General features: G+C 46.1%; 1 protein-coding gene across 1 annotated transcript; it reads right to left on the minus strand.

Moving 5' to 3' along the window:
• Positions 1 to 11,954: 11,954 nt before the first annotated feature.
• Positions 11,955 to 13,145, minus strand: LOC307131974 (protein FAM200C-like; the record flags this gene model as incomplete). The annotated part of the gene is made up of 1 exon (XM_079826109.1): positions 11,955 to 13,145. The coding sequence occupies one exon, from the start codon at positions 13,143 to 13,145 to the stop codon at positions 11,955 to 11,957; it is 1,191 nt and encodes a 396-aa protein (XP_079682235.1).
• Positions 13,146 to 13,517: the final 372 nt, after the last annotated feature.

The raw sequence follows: 13,517 nt of genomic DNA on the forward strand, positions 1-13,517 counted from the left end.
AAGCTCGGTCACACAGGGCTCAACACAGTGCGACCATACTTGCTTTTGTGACTATAAATAGACGTGTGCGAACTGAACAATGTATTTGGGAGCACCCGCTTTTTTAAATGTAACATCAATACCTTATAGTAGGGCAGGCTATTGTATAACAAGCGTATCAATGATTATGTTATACCATCTTATATATATATATATATATATACCTCTCCTTGAACTGTCACCTTATCGTGGTGGAGAGGTTTGAGTACCCGAATGATCCTGGGAGCTATGTTGTCTGGGGCTATATGCCCCTGGTAGGGTCTCCCAAGGCAAACAGGTCCTTGGTGACGGGCCAGACTAAGAACAGTTCACAAACCCTTATGCTCACAAACACATCAAGGACCGTGACGTCGCCCGGCATGGCGCAGCCGGGGCCCCACCCTGGAGCCAGGCCCGGGGTTGGGGCTCGTATGCGAGCGCCTGGTGGCCGGGCCTCCCCCCATGGGGTCCGGCCGGGCTCAGCCCGAAGGAGTGATGTGGGGCCGCCCTCCTGTGGGCTCACCACCTGCAGGAGGGAGCGTAAGGGGCCGGTGCATAGTGGATCGGGCGGCAGTCGAGGGCGAGGCCCCCGACGACCCGATCTCTGGACACAGAATCTGGCTTTAGGGACGTGGAATGTCACCTCGTTGGCGGGGAAGGAGTCTGAGCTTGTGTGGGAGGTCGAGAGGTACCGACTGGAGATAGTCGGGCTCACCTCCACGCACAGCTTGGGCTCTGGAACCACACTTCTCGAGAGAGGCTGGACTCTCTACCACTCTGGAGTTGCCCATGGTGAGAGACGGAGGGCTGGAGTGGGTTTGCTTATAGCCCCCCAGCTCAGCCGCCATGTGTTGGAGTTCACCCCGGTGAACTGGTTCATCCCTGCGCCTTCGAGTCGGGGATAGGTCTCTCACTGTCGTTTGTGCCTACGGCCCAAATGGCAGTGCGGAGTACCCGGCCCTCTTGGAGTCTCTGGGAGGGGTGCTGGAAAGTGCTCCGACTGGAGACTCCGTCGTTCTACTGGGGGACTTCAACGCCCACGTGGGCAGTGACAGTGACACCTGGAGGGGCGTGATTGGGAGGAACGGCCCCCCTGATCTGAACCCGAGCGATGTTCTGTTATTGGACTTCTGTCCTAGCCACAGCTTGTCCATAACGAACACCATGTTCAAGCATAAGGGTGTCCATCAGTGCACGTGGCACCAGGACACCCTAGGCCGGAGGTCGATGATCGACTTTGTGGTCGTGTCATCAGACCTTCGGCCATATGTCTTGGACACTCGGGTGAAGAGAGGGGCGGAGCTGTCAACTGATCACCACCTGGTGGTGAGTTGGATCCTATGGCAGGGGAGGAAGCTGGACAGACCCGGCAGACCCAAACGTACTGTGAGGGTCTGTTGGGAACGTTTGGCCGAGCCCCCTGTCAGAGAGATCTTCAACTCCCACCTCCGGCGAAGCTTCGACCAGATCCCGAGGGAGTCTGGAGATATTGAGTCAGAGTGGACCATGTTCTCCACCTCCATTTTCTCTGCGGCCGCTCGGAGCTGTGGCCGTAAGATCTCCGGTGCCTGTCGAGGCGGCAATCCCCGAACCCGGTGGTGGACACCGGAAGTAAGGGATGCCGTCAAGCTGAAGAAGGAGTCCTATCGGGCCTGGATGGCTTGTTGGACTCCGGAGGCAGCTGACCGGTACCGGCAGGCCAAGCGGACTGCAGCCCGGGTAGTCGTGGGGGCAAAAAATCGGGCCTGGGAGGAGTTTGGTGAGGCCATGGAGAAAGACTATCGGTCGGCCTCGAAGAGATTATGGCAAACCGTTCGACGCCTCAGGAGGGGGAAGCAGTGCCCTACCAACACTGTTTACAGTGGAGATGGGCACCTGTTGACCTCAACTGGGGACATCGTCAGGCGGTGGAAGGAATACTTCGAGGATCTCCTCAATCCCACCGACATGTCTTCCGTTGAGGAAGCAGTGGCTGGGGACTCAGAGGTGGACTCGTCCATCACCCGGGCTGAAGTCCTCGAGGTGGTTAAAAAGCTCCTCGTGGCAAGGGACCGGGGTTGGATGAGATCCGCCCTGAGTACCTTAAGTCTCTGGATGTTGTGGGGCTGTCTTGGCTGACAACATCGCCTCTGCAACATCGCATGGCGGTCGGGGACAGTACCTCTGGACTGGCAGGCCGGGGTGGTGGTCCCTCTTTTCAAGAAGGGGGACCGGAGAGTGTGTTCCAACTATAGGGGGATCACACTTCTCAGCCTCCCCGGGAAAGTCTATGCCAGGGTACTGGAGAGGAGAATTCGGCCGATAGTGGAACCTCGGATTCAGGAGGAACAGTGTGGTTTTCGTCCCGGTCGTGGAACACTGGACCAGCTCTATACCCTTTCCAGGGTGCTGGGGGGTTCATGGGAGTTTGCCCAACCAGTCCACATGTGTTTTGTGGATTTGGAGAAGGCATTCGACTGTGTTCCTCGTGGCATCCTGTGGAGGGTGCTCTGGGAATATGGGGTCGGCGGCCCCTGCTTAGGGCTGTTCGGCCAGAGTAGGAGCTTGGTCCGCATTGCCGGCAGTAAGTCAGACTTGTTCCCGGTGCATGTTGGACTCCGGCAGGGCTGCCCTTTGTCACCGGTTCTGTTCATAATTTTTATGGACAGAATTTCTAGGCGCAGCCAAGGGCCGGAGAGTGTCCGGTTTGGGGACCACACGATTTCGTCACTGCTTTTTGCCGATGATGTTGTCGTGTTGGCCTCCTCGAGCCAGGACCTTCAGCGTGCACTGGGACGGTTTGCGGCCGAGTGTGAAGCGGCTGGGATGAGAATCAGCACCTCCAAGTCCGAGGCCATGGTTCTCAGTCGGAAATGGGTGGCTTGCCCGCTTCAGGTGGGTGGAGAGTTCCTGCCTCAAGTGGAGGAGTTCAGGTATCTTGGGGTCTTGTTCATGAGTGAGGGAAGGATGGAACGGGAGATTGACAGACGGATCGGTGCAGCTTCTGCAGTAATGCGGTCGATGTACCGGTCTGTCGTGGTAAAGAAGGAGCTGAGCTGCAAGGCAAAGCTCTCGATTTACCGGTCAATCTACGTTCCTACTCTCACCTATGGTCATGAGCTGTGGGACATGACCGAAAGGACAAGATCCCGGATACAGGCGGCCGAAATGAGCTTTCTCCGCAGGGTGGCTGGGCGCTCCCTTAGAGATAGGGTGAGGAGCTCAGTCACTCGGGAGGAACTCGGAGTAGAGCCGCTGCTCCTCCACATCGAGAGGAGCCAGCTGAGGTGGCTCGGGCATTTATTTCGGATGCCTCCTGGACGCCTTCCCAGGGAGGTGTTCCAGGCATGTCCCACCGGGAGGAGGCCCCGGGGAAGACCTAGGACACGCTGGAGGGACTATGTCTCCCGGCTGGCCTGGGAACGCCTCAGGGTTCCCCCGGAAGAGCTGGAGGAAGTGGCTAGGGAGAGGGAAGTCTGGGCGTCTCTGCTTAGACTGTTGCCCCCGCGACCCGGCCCCGGATAAGCGGAAGATGATGGATGGATATATATATATATATATATATATATATATATATATATATATATATATATATATATATATATTTTATGAAACAGAAAAAAAAAATAATAATAATTCAAAGGCTATGATTTCATTTAATGTGAGTGATCACGTTTCAGAATCTGAATGTGGCACCGTTGTGTTCCCCTGGCTTGAACAATGCTTCAGAATGCTTCAGTTCAGAGCATTTCACAATCAATGAATAGCATACTGTTACGACCCCGTCTAGGGTGAGGCCGCAACATAAACTGGTATTGGAAAACCGAAGATCCTTTGTACACTTTTATTTACAGGACCACAAAAGAAAGCACAACTTCAGGGATGAGCTAAGGCCAAAATAACAAACAAACACCAGCTAAACTCCTAACAGGAAAAACTAAATTCTCTAACAAAAGAAAACAAATAAAAATACAACAAATTAACCTATCTACCTATCTGATGAAAAACAGGAGAAAACAGTATTTACAAAATAATTTGCACTCACCCCCTACAGCTTCCAAGAGTGGAAAAATATTTACAATAATCTACAAAATATACAAAGAAAGGAAATGAGATTGACAGCCACTTATCAACTCAAAACCAAAATTCACACTGCACACAACAGGCAGGTCAACAGATTAGCTAGCAGTAGCAACACACTGTAGCAAACACACAACAGCACATGTGCAATTGAGGAAATCAGGAACAGGAAATCACAGGTTGAGCAGAACTCCCTCTTCAGGCACTGCAGATCCTTTTATTGCCTCTTGGTCCCATTAGCACCAATCAGATCTGGAGTTCACTTCGATAGGATCCAATCCTGTGAAAGAAAAGGGCGGGACAAAAGAGAAAAAGAGCATAGCAACACATACACAATACGTCTCAGGACGTAACAATACATATATGCAAAGCGAATTCGTATCAACAATGACAACATATTACGATATAAATCACGGTGAAGAAAACTGTATACAGTTGTAAGACTGTATTTTCTCTGTGGCTGCACCACGCCTCTGGAATAGCCTCCCTCTGCATTTCAGATCTCGTGACTCCTTAGGATGTTTTAAATCTGTGTTGAAAACACATCTCTTCTCTCTTGCTTACAACTGCCCTTAAGGACTGGGAGTTTGAGATGTGTGTTTGTGTTTTGTGCGTTGATGTCAGGGAGTTTTATCAATGTTTTATTAGTACTGTTGAGAGTGTAAAGCACTTTGGTCAACTCATGTTGTTTTTAAACGTGCTATAGAAATAAAGGTTGTCGTTGTTGTTTTATCTCTCTCATATGAATTTGAATGAGCATCCTGCAATAATAAGGCATAAACATTTCAAAATTAGAGTCCATTCGGTTACACAATGTGTTTCTCCATTTGTCCGTCTAACTTTTTCTCCTTTTTCTCCCACAGGAGCTCAGTTTTCTCTGGCTAATTTTCTCCACTGCCACAGCAGTGCCGTTCCCTCGGCTCCCACAGGAGCTGAGTTTCTCCAGCTAATTTTCTCCTACTACAGCAGTGCTGTTCCCTCTGCTCCCACAGGAGCTCAGGTTCTCTGACTAATTTTCTCCACTGCATCAGCAGTGCCATTTTCTCTGCTCCCTCAGGAGCTCAGTTTCTCCGGCTAATTTTCTCCACTACTACAGCAGTGCTGTCCCCTCTGCTCTCACAGGAGCTCAGTTTCTCTAATTTTCTCCACTACTCGAGCAGTGCTGTCCCTTCTGCTCTCACAGGAGCTCAGTTTCTCTGGCTAATTTTCTCCACTACTACAGAAGTGCTGTCCCCTCTGCTCTCACAGGAGCTCAGTTTCTCTGGCTAATTTTCTCCACTGCCAAAGCAGTGATGTTTTTTCCCAGAAACCTCAATCCTACATGACGGCCTGGAGATGTTTAAAGAATTTCACTTCTCTTATACAATTTCACTTCTCTTATACACGCTTTTGGTTCCAGAAACACCTCAAATCCATTCTCCAACCATCAGGGGTCCCAGCAAAGAACTTTTCAAGCCACTCCTTCCTTATTGGGGCAGCAACCTCAGCAGCTCAAAAAGTCCTCTCCCAACAGCAGATCCAAGCTCTCAGGAGATGGTCCTCCGACGCTTTCCAAAGCTATATCAGGACCAATCGGTTCCACATCAAAAAAGCCCACCAAACCCTTATTGACTAGTACACAGTGAGAATCTCCCGATCAAACACTCATATTTTTTTTCTCCTTTATGTTCTCCGGTTCCAGTAAGAAATGGAAAGTTTCCATGGACGCAGCACAGCGGGAAGTTCCTTACAGCTTGAAAGAGTTGGAACGTTTCCATGCTGTACGAAAGAGTGGAACGTTTCCACGCTGTACGAAAGAGTGGAACGTTTCCACGCAGTATGAAAGAGTGGAAGTTCCACGCAGTACGAAAGAGTGGAAGTTCCACGCAGTACGAAAGAGTGGAAGTTCCACAGTTTGAAAGAGTGGAACGTTTCCACGCTGTACGAAAGAGTGGAAGGTTTCCACGCAGTATGAAAGAGTGGAAGTTCCACGCAGTACGAAAGAGTGGAAGTTCCACGCAGTACGAAAGAGTGGAAGTTCCACAGTATGAAAGAGTGGAAGTTCCACGCAGTACGAAAGAGTGGAAGTTCCACGCAGTACGAAAGAGTGGAAGTTCCACACTGTACGAAAGAGTGGAAAGTTTCCACGCAGTACGAAAGAGTGGAAGTTCCACGCAGTACGAAAGAGTGGAAAGTTTCCACGCAGCATGAAAGAGTGGAAGTTCCAAGCAGTACGAAAGAGTGGAAGTCACACGCAGTACGAAAGAGTGGAAGTTCCACGCAGTAAGAAAGAGTGGAAAGTTTCCACGCTGTACGAAAGAGTGGAAAGTTTCCACGCAGTACGAAAGAGTGGAAAGTTTCCACGCAGCACGATAGAGTGGAAGTTCCACGCAGCACGAAAGAGTGGAAAGTTTCCACGCAGCATGAAAGAGTGGAAGTTCCATGCAGTACGAAAGAGTGGAAAGTTTCCACGCAGCATGAAAGAGTGGAAGTTCCACGCAGTATGAAAGAGTGGAAGTTCCACGCAGTATGAAAGAGTGGAAAGTTTCCACGCAGTATGAAAGAGTGGAAAGTTTCCACGCAGTATGAAAGAGTGGAAGTTCCATGCAGTACGAAAGAGTGGAAAGTTTCCACGCAGCATGAAAGAGTGGAAGTTCCACGCAGTATGAAAGAGTGGAAGTTCCACGGAGTATGAAAGAGTGGAAGTTCCACGCAGTATGAAAGAGTGGAAAGTTTCCACGCAGTATGAAAGAGTGGAAAGTTTCCATGCAGTATGAAAGAGTGGAAAGTTTCCACGCAGTATGAAAGAGTGGAAGTTCCATGCAGTACGAAAGAGTGGAAAGTTTCCACGCAGCATGAAAGAGTGGAAGTTCCACGCAGTATGAAAGAGTGGAAGTTCCACGGAGTATGAAAGAGTGGAAGTTCCACGCAGTATGAAAGAGTGGAAAGTTTCCACGCAGTATGAAAGAGTGGAAAGTTTCCACGCAGCATGAAAGAGTGGAAAGTTTCCACGTAGAACGAAAGAGTGGAAAGTTTCCACGCAGAACGAAAGAGTGGAAGTTCCACGCAGAACGAAAGAGTGGAAAGTTTCCACGCAGAGCGAAAGAGTGGAAGTTCCACGCAGAACGAAAGAGTGGAAGTTCCACGCAGAACGAAAGAGTGGAAGTTCCACGCAGTACGAAAGAGTGGAAGTTCCACGCAGGACGAAAGAGTGGTAGTTCCACGCAGAACGAAAGAGTGGAAAGTACGAAAGAGTGGAAAGTTTCCAAGCAGTGTGAAAGAGTGGAAAGTTTCCACGTAGTACGAAGAGTTGATGTTTCCACGCAGCAAGGAAATGTTTTAATAATGTTTTTAATATTGTTGTCTCTCCCATGTTTCTCTTTTCCCGTTTTCTCTTGCAGGCAATCCCCCGGCACAATGCGCCACAACCGCCCTCAGGGGCCTACCGGTCAAGCAACCAGGCCCCTTCTCGAATGCCAGCTCGCCAAGCTCGGCACTTCTTGGGGGGTATTTAGCCAGGCGGCTGTCCTATGCTTTAGCATTTTGGGGGGTACTCTGGGTTCGGGCCAAATTCCAAGCTCGAAGCCCTCCCCCCGGACTGCACGCCAAATACGCATTTAAATAACTCTCCATAGATTATATGTAAGTGTGAACTCGTGAAACAAAGTTCGGGAGGAGCACGTTCAGATAATTGACTCAGGTGGAGAGCACACAGCTAATCAACAATAAGAGGTGTATATATACACGCAGCAGTCTTACCTCCATTCATTGACAGTTTTCCAGCATCCCTCCACCACCCCTTCTCCACACTTTTATTTTATCAACCACTTACATACACGGGGGGTACTCTGGGTTCGGGCCAAATTCCGAGCTCAAAGCCCTCCCCCTGGAAAGCACGCCAAATACGCATTTAAATTACTCTCCATAAATTATATGTAAGTGTGAACTTGTGAAACTGAGCATGGGTTCATCACCAAGCTCGCCTTCAGTGGACTAATGTTACACAGGTTTGATGGACAGAAACTCTAAAAGGGATCATTATTAAATGATATTCTGTCATCATTTACTCCCTTATGTCATTTAGATATCATATTATTTTGTCCAGGAAGGATGCCAAATGGGAAATAGAAAAGGTGAAAAAGCCTGTCACATGTCTAATCAGAACACAACAAGTTTGATAACTGCGACCATAAATAGGTTTAGAGAGTTACAGCAGAGGGAATAAAAGTATATTGTATGACTTCTTAAGGACTACTATGATGATATAATTATATTTTTGTCTTTGTTAGAGCTTGCCTATAAATCACCATTCAATTGACTTGTATGTACAGAAGCTCAGACATTTTATCTTACATATACCTTTGTGTTTCATAAAAATATAAATTTATACTGGATTGGAACAATATGATGTTGACTAAATGGCAGCCTGTGTAGCAAAACAAATATTCTAACAGCAAATATTTTGAAAAATAATACAATTTCTAGAGAGAATATCTTTATTTACAAAGTCAAGCATGCAGAGTAGGAAACAAAACACTCAGACTTATTCCTTCCAATTAATTTATACTTTATATGTTACATCTCTTTTCTTTTCATGGTAATGGAAGCTGTCAAAATAGGCTTGATTGTTCTAGTGGGCAGTGGCTACACCCCAGAGTTCAAGAGCACATGGTTGACCACAACATACCTTGGAATCAGTTCTTCCCCTCTTCCTTTGCACTAAGAACTGTGAGTGACTTAAACCACTGGATTCTGGGAACATTTTCCAAAATCCTGGATTTTGTGCTGCAGTACCTTCTGCACGTTTTGATCGTAAAGCTCTCAATGAGTGGGGAAATAAGTGAGGAGTGAGTGGACATGTTCTCTCTGTTTGCCAACACATGACAGCACAGCACTCAGAACCTCCATTAGCATCTAATAAATGAGGGTCTAACAAGGCAGACGTGTGTAAAATGAATTAGGGTAGGTGGAGGTTATTGGGCTCACCTCCATCAGCTCCATCAGGGGAGACATGATATGCAGGAGAAAGCTCTTGTAGCCCATTAGAAATTAGAGTGAAAACTTCTAAAAACACAGCACTGTGCAGCCAAATCTCCCTGATGTAAACAAAAGGTGGGTGGTGGCCCCCAGAGCGCAGTCCTAACAGCCAGCGGCAGCAATGATGAATTTGTGGAGTTATCTAATTTTCCACTGTTTTAATTAGAGGCCAGGTTCCATGAGGCCTGACAGCTGGCTTTTTTATACCAACTCCTGCAAGCCTGACAGAGAAAAATGTTCGTGGCCACTGCCACCAAGCTCTGTGTCTGACCTGAGCCTGAGCAGAAACTGCTCACGTCCATAAACACAGCTTGCTTTTTTCATCTCTCGCTTATTGTTTCACTTGTTTCAAAAAGATTGCACTCACAACTATCTCAGAATATGTAAATATTTCTGAAAGCACTTCAACAACGCTTTTACATAAATTTAGGCCTGAAACTAAAGACACCACTGTGCAAGTGGCTGAAACTGTTTTTATTATTTAATCTACCCATATTATCTATTTATTTTATACACTGATTATAGAAAAATTATAGTCCAGGGCTCATTCTCAGCTCTTTTTTGTTTAATTTTTGGTATTTTCAATTTCAATATGAAACAACACTGGAAGCAACAAAACTGGATCTATTCCAACTCTATACATTTTACTTGAAACTTTGAAAGCAGACTGATCTCATGAAATGGCGTATGTATGACACGCCAATTCGTATGCCATTTTGGCGTGCTATCAAGATGCATAATCGCTTTTTAGCGTGTTTATCAATGCCGTTTCATTCTATCCCCCTACACTGCCCCTACCCCTAAACCTACCCATCACACACACACACACACACACACACACACACACACACACACTGCCCCTGCCCCTGCCCCTGCCCCTAAACCTACCCATCACAAGAAACATTCTGCATTTTTACATTTTCAAAAAAACATCATTTAGTATGTTTATAAATCCATTTACATTCACTCGGAATCACACAGTGTAGACATACAAGCGGAATCACACGGCGTAGACATACACGCGGATAGCTCAAAATGCGTTCAGATAACACGCCATTTGGCTTTAGAAAGTGGCGTGGATGTTTACGCAAGGTCATGATGTCATGTTGTTGAAAGAATAAGAGCCATACTAAGGGACCTTCATCGACTGGCAGATTAGCTGCCTTCTTAATCATACTGAAGTTGGGTCAACACATTTCAGGTATAAACAGCAGAGAAGTGTATTAAAACACAGAGGGCAATGTTGGACCGGTTTGGTAGTAAATGTCAGAATTTCCTGCAAACTACTGTTCTGCATAGGTATGGAGTAGAACATTACTTACATATATATATCAAATTGTATTTGTAACACAAAAGACATATAAACAAGAACTAAATTCAATGCCTACAGCATGTGCTGATAAATAACACCATCGGTGGGAGAAATTACAATTATTAATTAATCTAATTATAATAGTCCCAAATTGCATAAACACTTTACAATTCAATTTAATGCATTGACCTTACTCTGAGTGAGAAAAAAAATCTGTCAAAATGAGGAGATGAGACAAAATTCTTCCTACAAATCTACTGACACACACCCTTGTCTACTCTTGGCATGGAGGGATGGGACTTTTCCGTTTTCAGGTGACTGCATCAGTTTGGATTCTTCAGTTAGGCCCCGTCCACACGAAGCCAGAGCTTTCCCTATCCAATCTTTTTTTCCCTCGTTTCAAGAAATATTTGCGTACACACGAGAGCACTGAAACCGATTTAAAACAATGTAGTATACATGCCAGTCCAGTATGTGGCGCTGTAAGTCTGCCACAGAAATAAACTAAAAACGGAGAAGGAGCGTTGTGGCTAGAAGGGGTACAGCAATGGTGAGGCAAAATCTCACAATAAAATAACAATAAATAAATGTGATACTTACCAGATGCGTTTTATTAACTCCTACACCCTAAACCTAACCTTACAATAAAGCAAATACAGTATATAAATGACACGATAACACTTTGTGGTAAGGGTACATGAATTATAATGAATTCATGCATGACTTATGCATTACTACATGCATTAATATCTCATGAATCATCAGGAACTAACAGGAGTTCAAAGTCTTTCATTCATGACTTCATGGATGAACAACACCTTAATTAAAGAGCACCTATCATGGAATTTTGAAATTTACCTTTCATGTAGTGTGTAACATAGATCTAAGTCAGGGGTCGGGAACCTTTTTACCAAGAAGAGCCAAAAAAAAAAAAAAAATTAAGAAATTTTTCAAAAGAGCCACAGCAAAATTTACACTTGTTTATTAGAAATATTTGCACATTTTTATGCATTTTAATGTAATAACAACAGCATTAACATACCACTTGCAATGTTAGTAGTTCTGGTAGTTGTAAAGAACACCAGTAGGTGGCAAAAATGCAGGGTTTTTTTCAGTAACCCAAACTAACGATTACACAATATATACAAAGCACTATATTTTGATCACTGTGCTGGTCATTAGTGCTGATTTCTTACACACACAAAAAAAAAGAGAAACGGGCAAGATAAACATGCGACGATTAACAAGAAGTATTGTACCTTATACTTGCATTAATGAGATTTTTGTTGCTGCATCATTTTGCTGAGTGCTTTGAAGTTGGGGTCGTAACTGGTGAGATTCAACTTCATGCAGGGATTCAGGCTTTCATCCGTTAACCTTGAGCGCAGGTTGGTTTTAATGTTGTTTAGATGTGAGAAGGACTGCTCACATGTGTATGTTGAGCCAAACATTGTAAGCACAGCAACACTGACACGATGCATTGTGCTGAAAGTGGCTGGGAGTTCGTTCCAAGTTTTCAGGATGAGATTGTCTTGACGTTGGAGTTTTCTCATATCTGCCCACTTATGCTGCTTTGCCAGTTCTGCCCTCTGACGAGCAAGGAAGAGAGCAAGGAAAATTTTGACAGCCACATATCTGATGCCTTCAGTTCAGCAGCTTCCAGCTCAAAATCTCCAATGGAAATGCCAGGGATGACACTCAGTTTTTCTGCATCCATGGTGCACACATGTGGATGAGTTATCACTTTGAACAAATCGGCATGTCTGCGGAAGTCCGCAAAACGTGATTTGAATGACATCAGTAAATCTGATGTGAAGCTTGCGAGCTGCCTGAGATCGAAATGATGAGCGGGGTCCCTCGCTAAGCAATCCTCTCTGTATGCTCGCAATGTTTCGAAGTGCAGGAGACGGCCACTCTCAATGTCCCTGATAAACAGCTCCAGCTTTGTTTCAAATGCAAACACTGCCTGTTGCAGGGATAAGATTGTGTTTCCTATGCCTTGCATTTTCACATTAAGGTGGTTCATATGACTTGTAATATCCACCAGGTAGTGAAACTTCAGGAGCCACTCAATGTCAGTGAGCTCGGGATGAACATTTCCTTTCATTTCCAAAAATGTCCTCACTTCATTTAAACAGGCAGCAAAGCGGACGAGCACTTTTCCCCTGGATAACCAGAGCAGCCCTGGATAATTACTCCCCACTTCATCCAACAAGGCCTTAAACTGGCGATCATTCAAAGCTCGGGCCACAATGAAGTTTACAATGCGAACTACCAATGACATCACTTCGCGAAGTTCCTCTCCACACGACAGAGCACACAGTGCCTCTTGATGCACAATGCAATGGAAGTTTAAGATGGGCCGCTTCTCATGCTCACACAGAAGGGCAACGAATCCTTTATGTTTACCTAACATACTGGGTGCTCCATCAGTACACACAGATACAAGTTTATTCAGTGGTAGCTTTTTCTCCGCAGCAAAGTCCATCAGAGATTTTAACACATCCGCGCTTCTTGTTGTATCTTTCAACGGCAAAACAGCGAGACTCTCTTCACGCACTGTATCACCTGTCACATACCGCCCGACTATGCTTAGCTGTGCTACGTTGCTCACATCGGTAGACTCATCCAATGAAAGAGAAAAGCAACTACCTGAACTGATGTCGTTGATCTGCATCTCCTCTATCTGGCTAGCCATCACAAGTGCACGATCATGAACAGTTCTTGCAGACAAAGGCATGTCTTCGATTTTTTGGATAATTTTATCCTATTTTGGGAGGTCGTTATACAGTTCTTTAGCCACACTCAGCATGCAACCCTTAATGTACTCTCCATCTGTAAATGGTTTCCCACTCCTCACAATCTCCAGAGCGCCGGCGAAGCTCGCACAATTCAGATTCCCGCCTTTATTAGTCCATGCTAGCAGGTGCTGCTGTCCAGTTTCCATTCTCCGCTGAAGCTCAGCGCAAGCTTTTTTCCTGCATTCTCCAGCGGGGTATTTTGCAGCGAATGCTTCATGGCGCGTCTCAAAATGTCTCTTAACATTAGTCTTTTTGAGCGATGCAATACGTTCGTTGCAAATAAGACACATTGCAGCCCCCGACTTCTCCAC

The sequence above is a fragment of the Gobio gobio genome, assembly GCF_949357685.1.
Source record: "Gobio gobio genome assembly, chromosome: 9".
Classification (NCBI taxonomy): Eukaryota; Metazoa; Chordata; class Actinopteri; order Cypriniformes; family Gobionidae; genus Gobio; species Gobio gobio.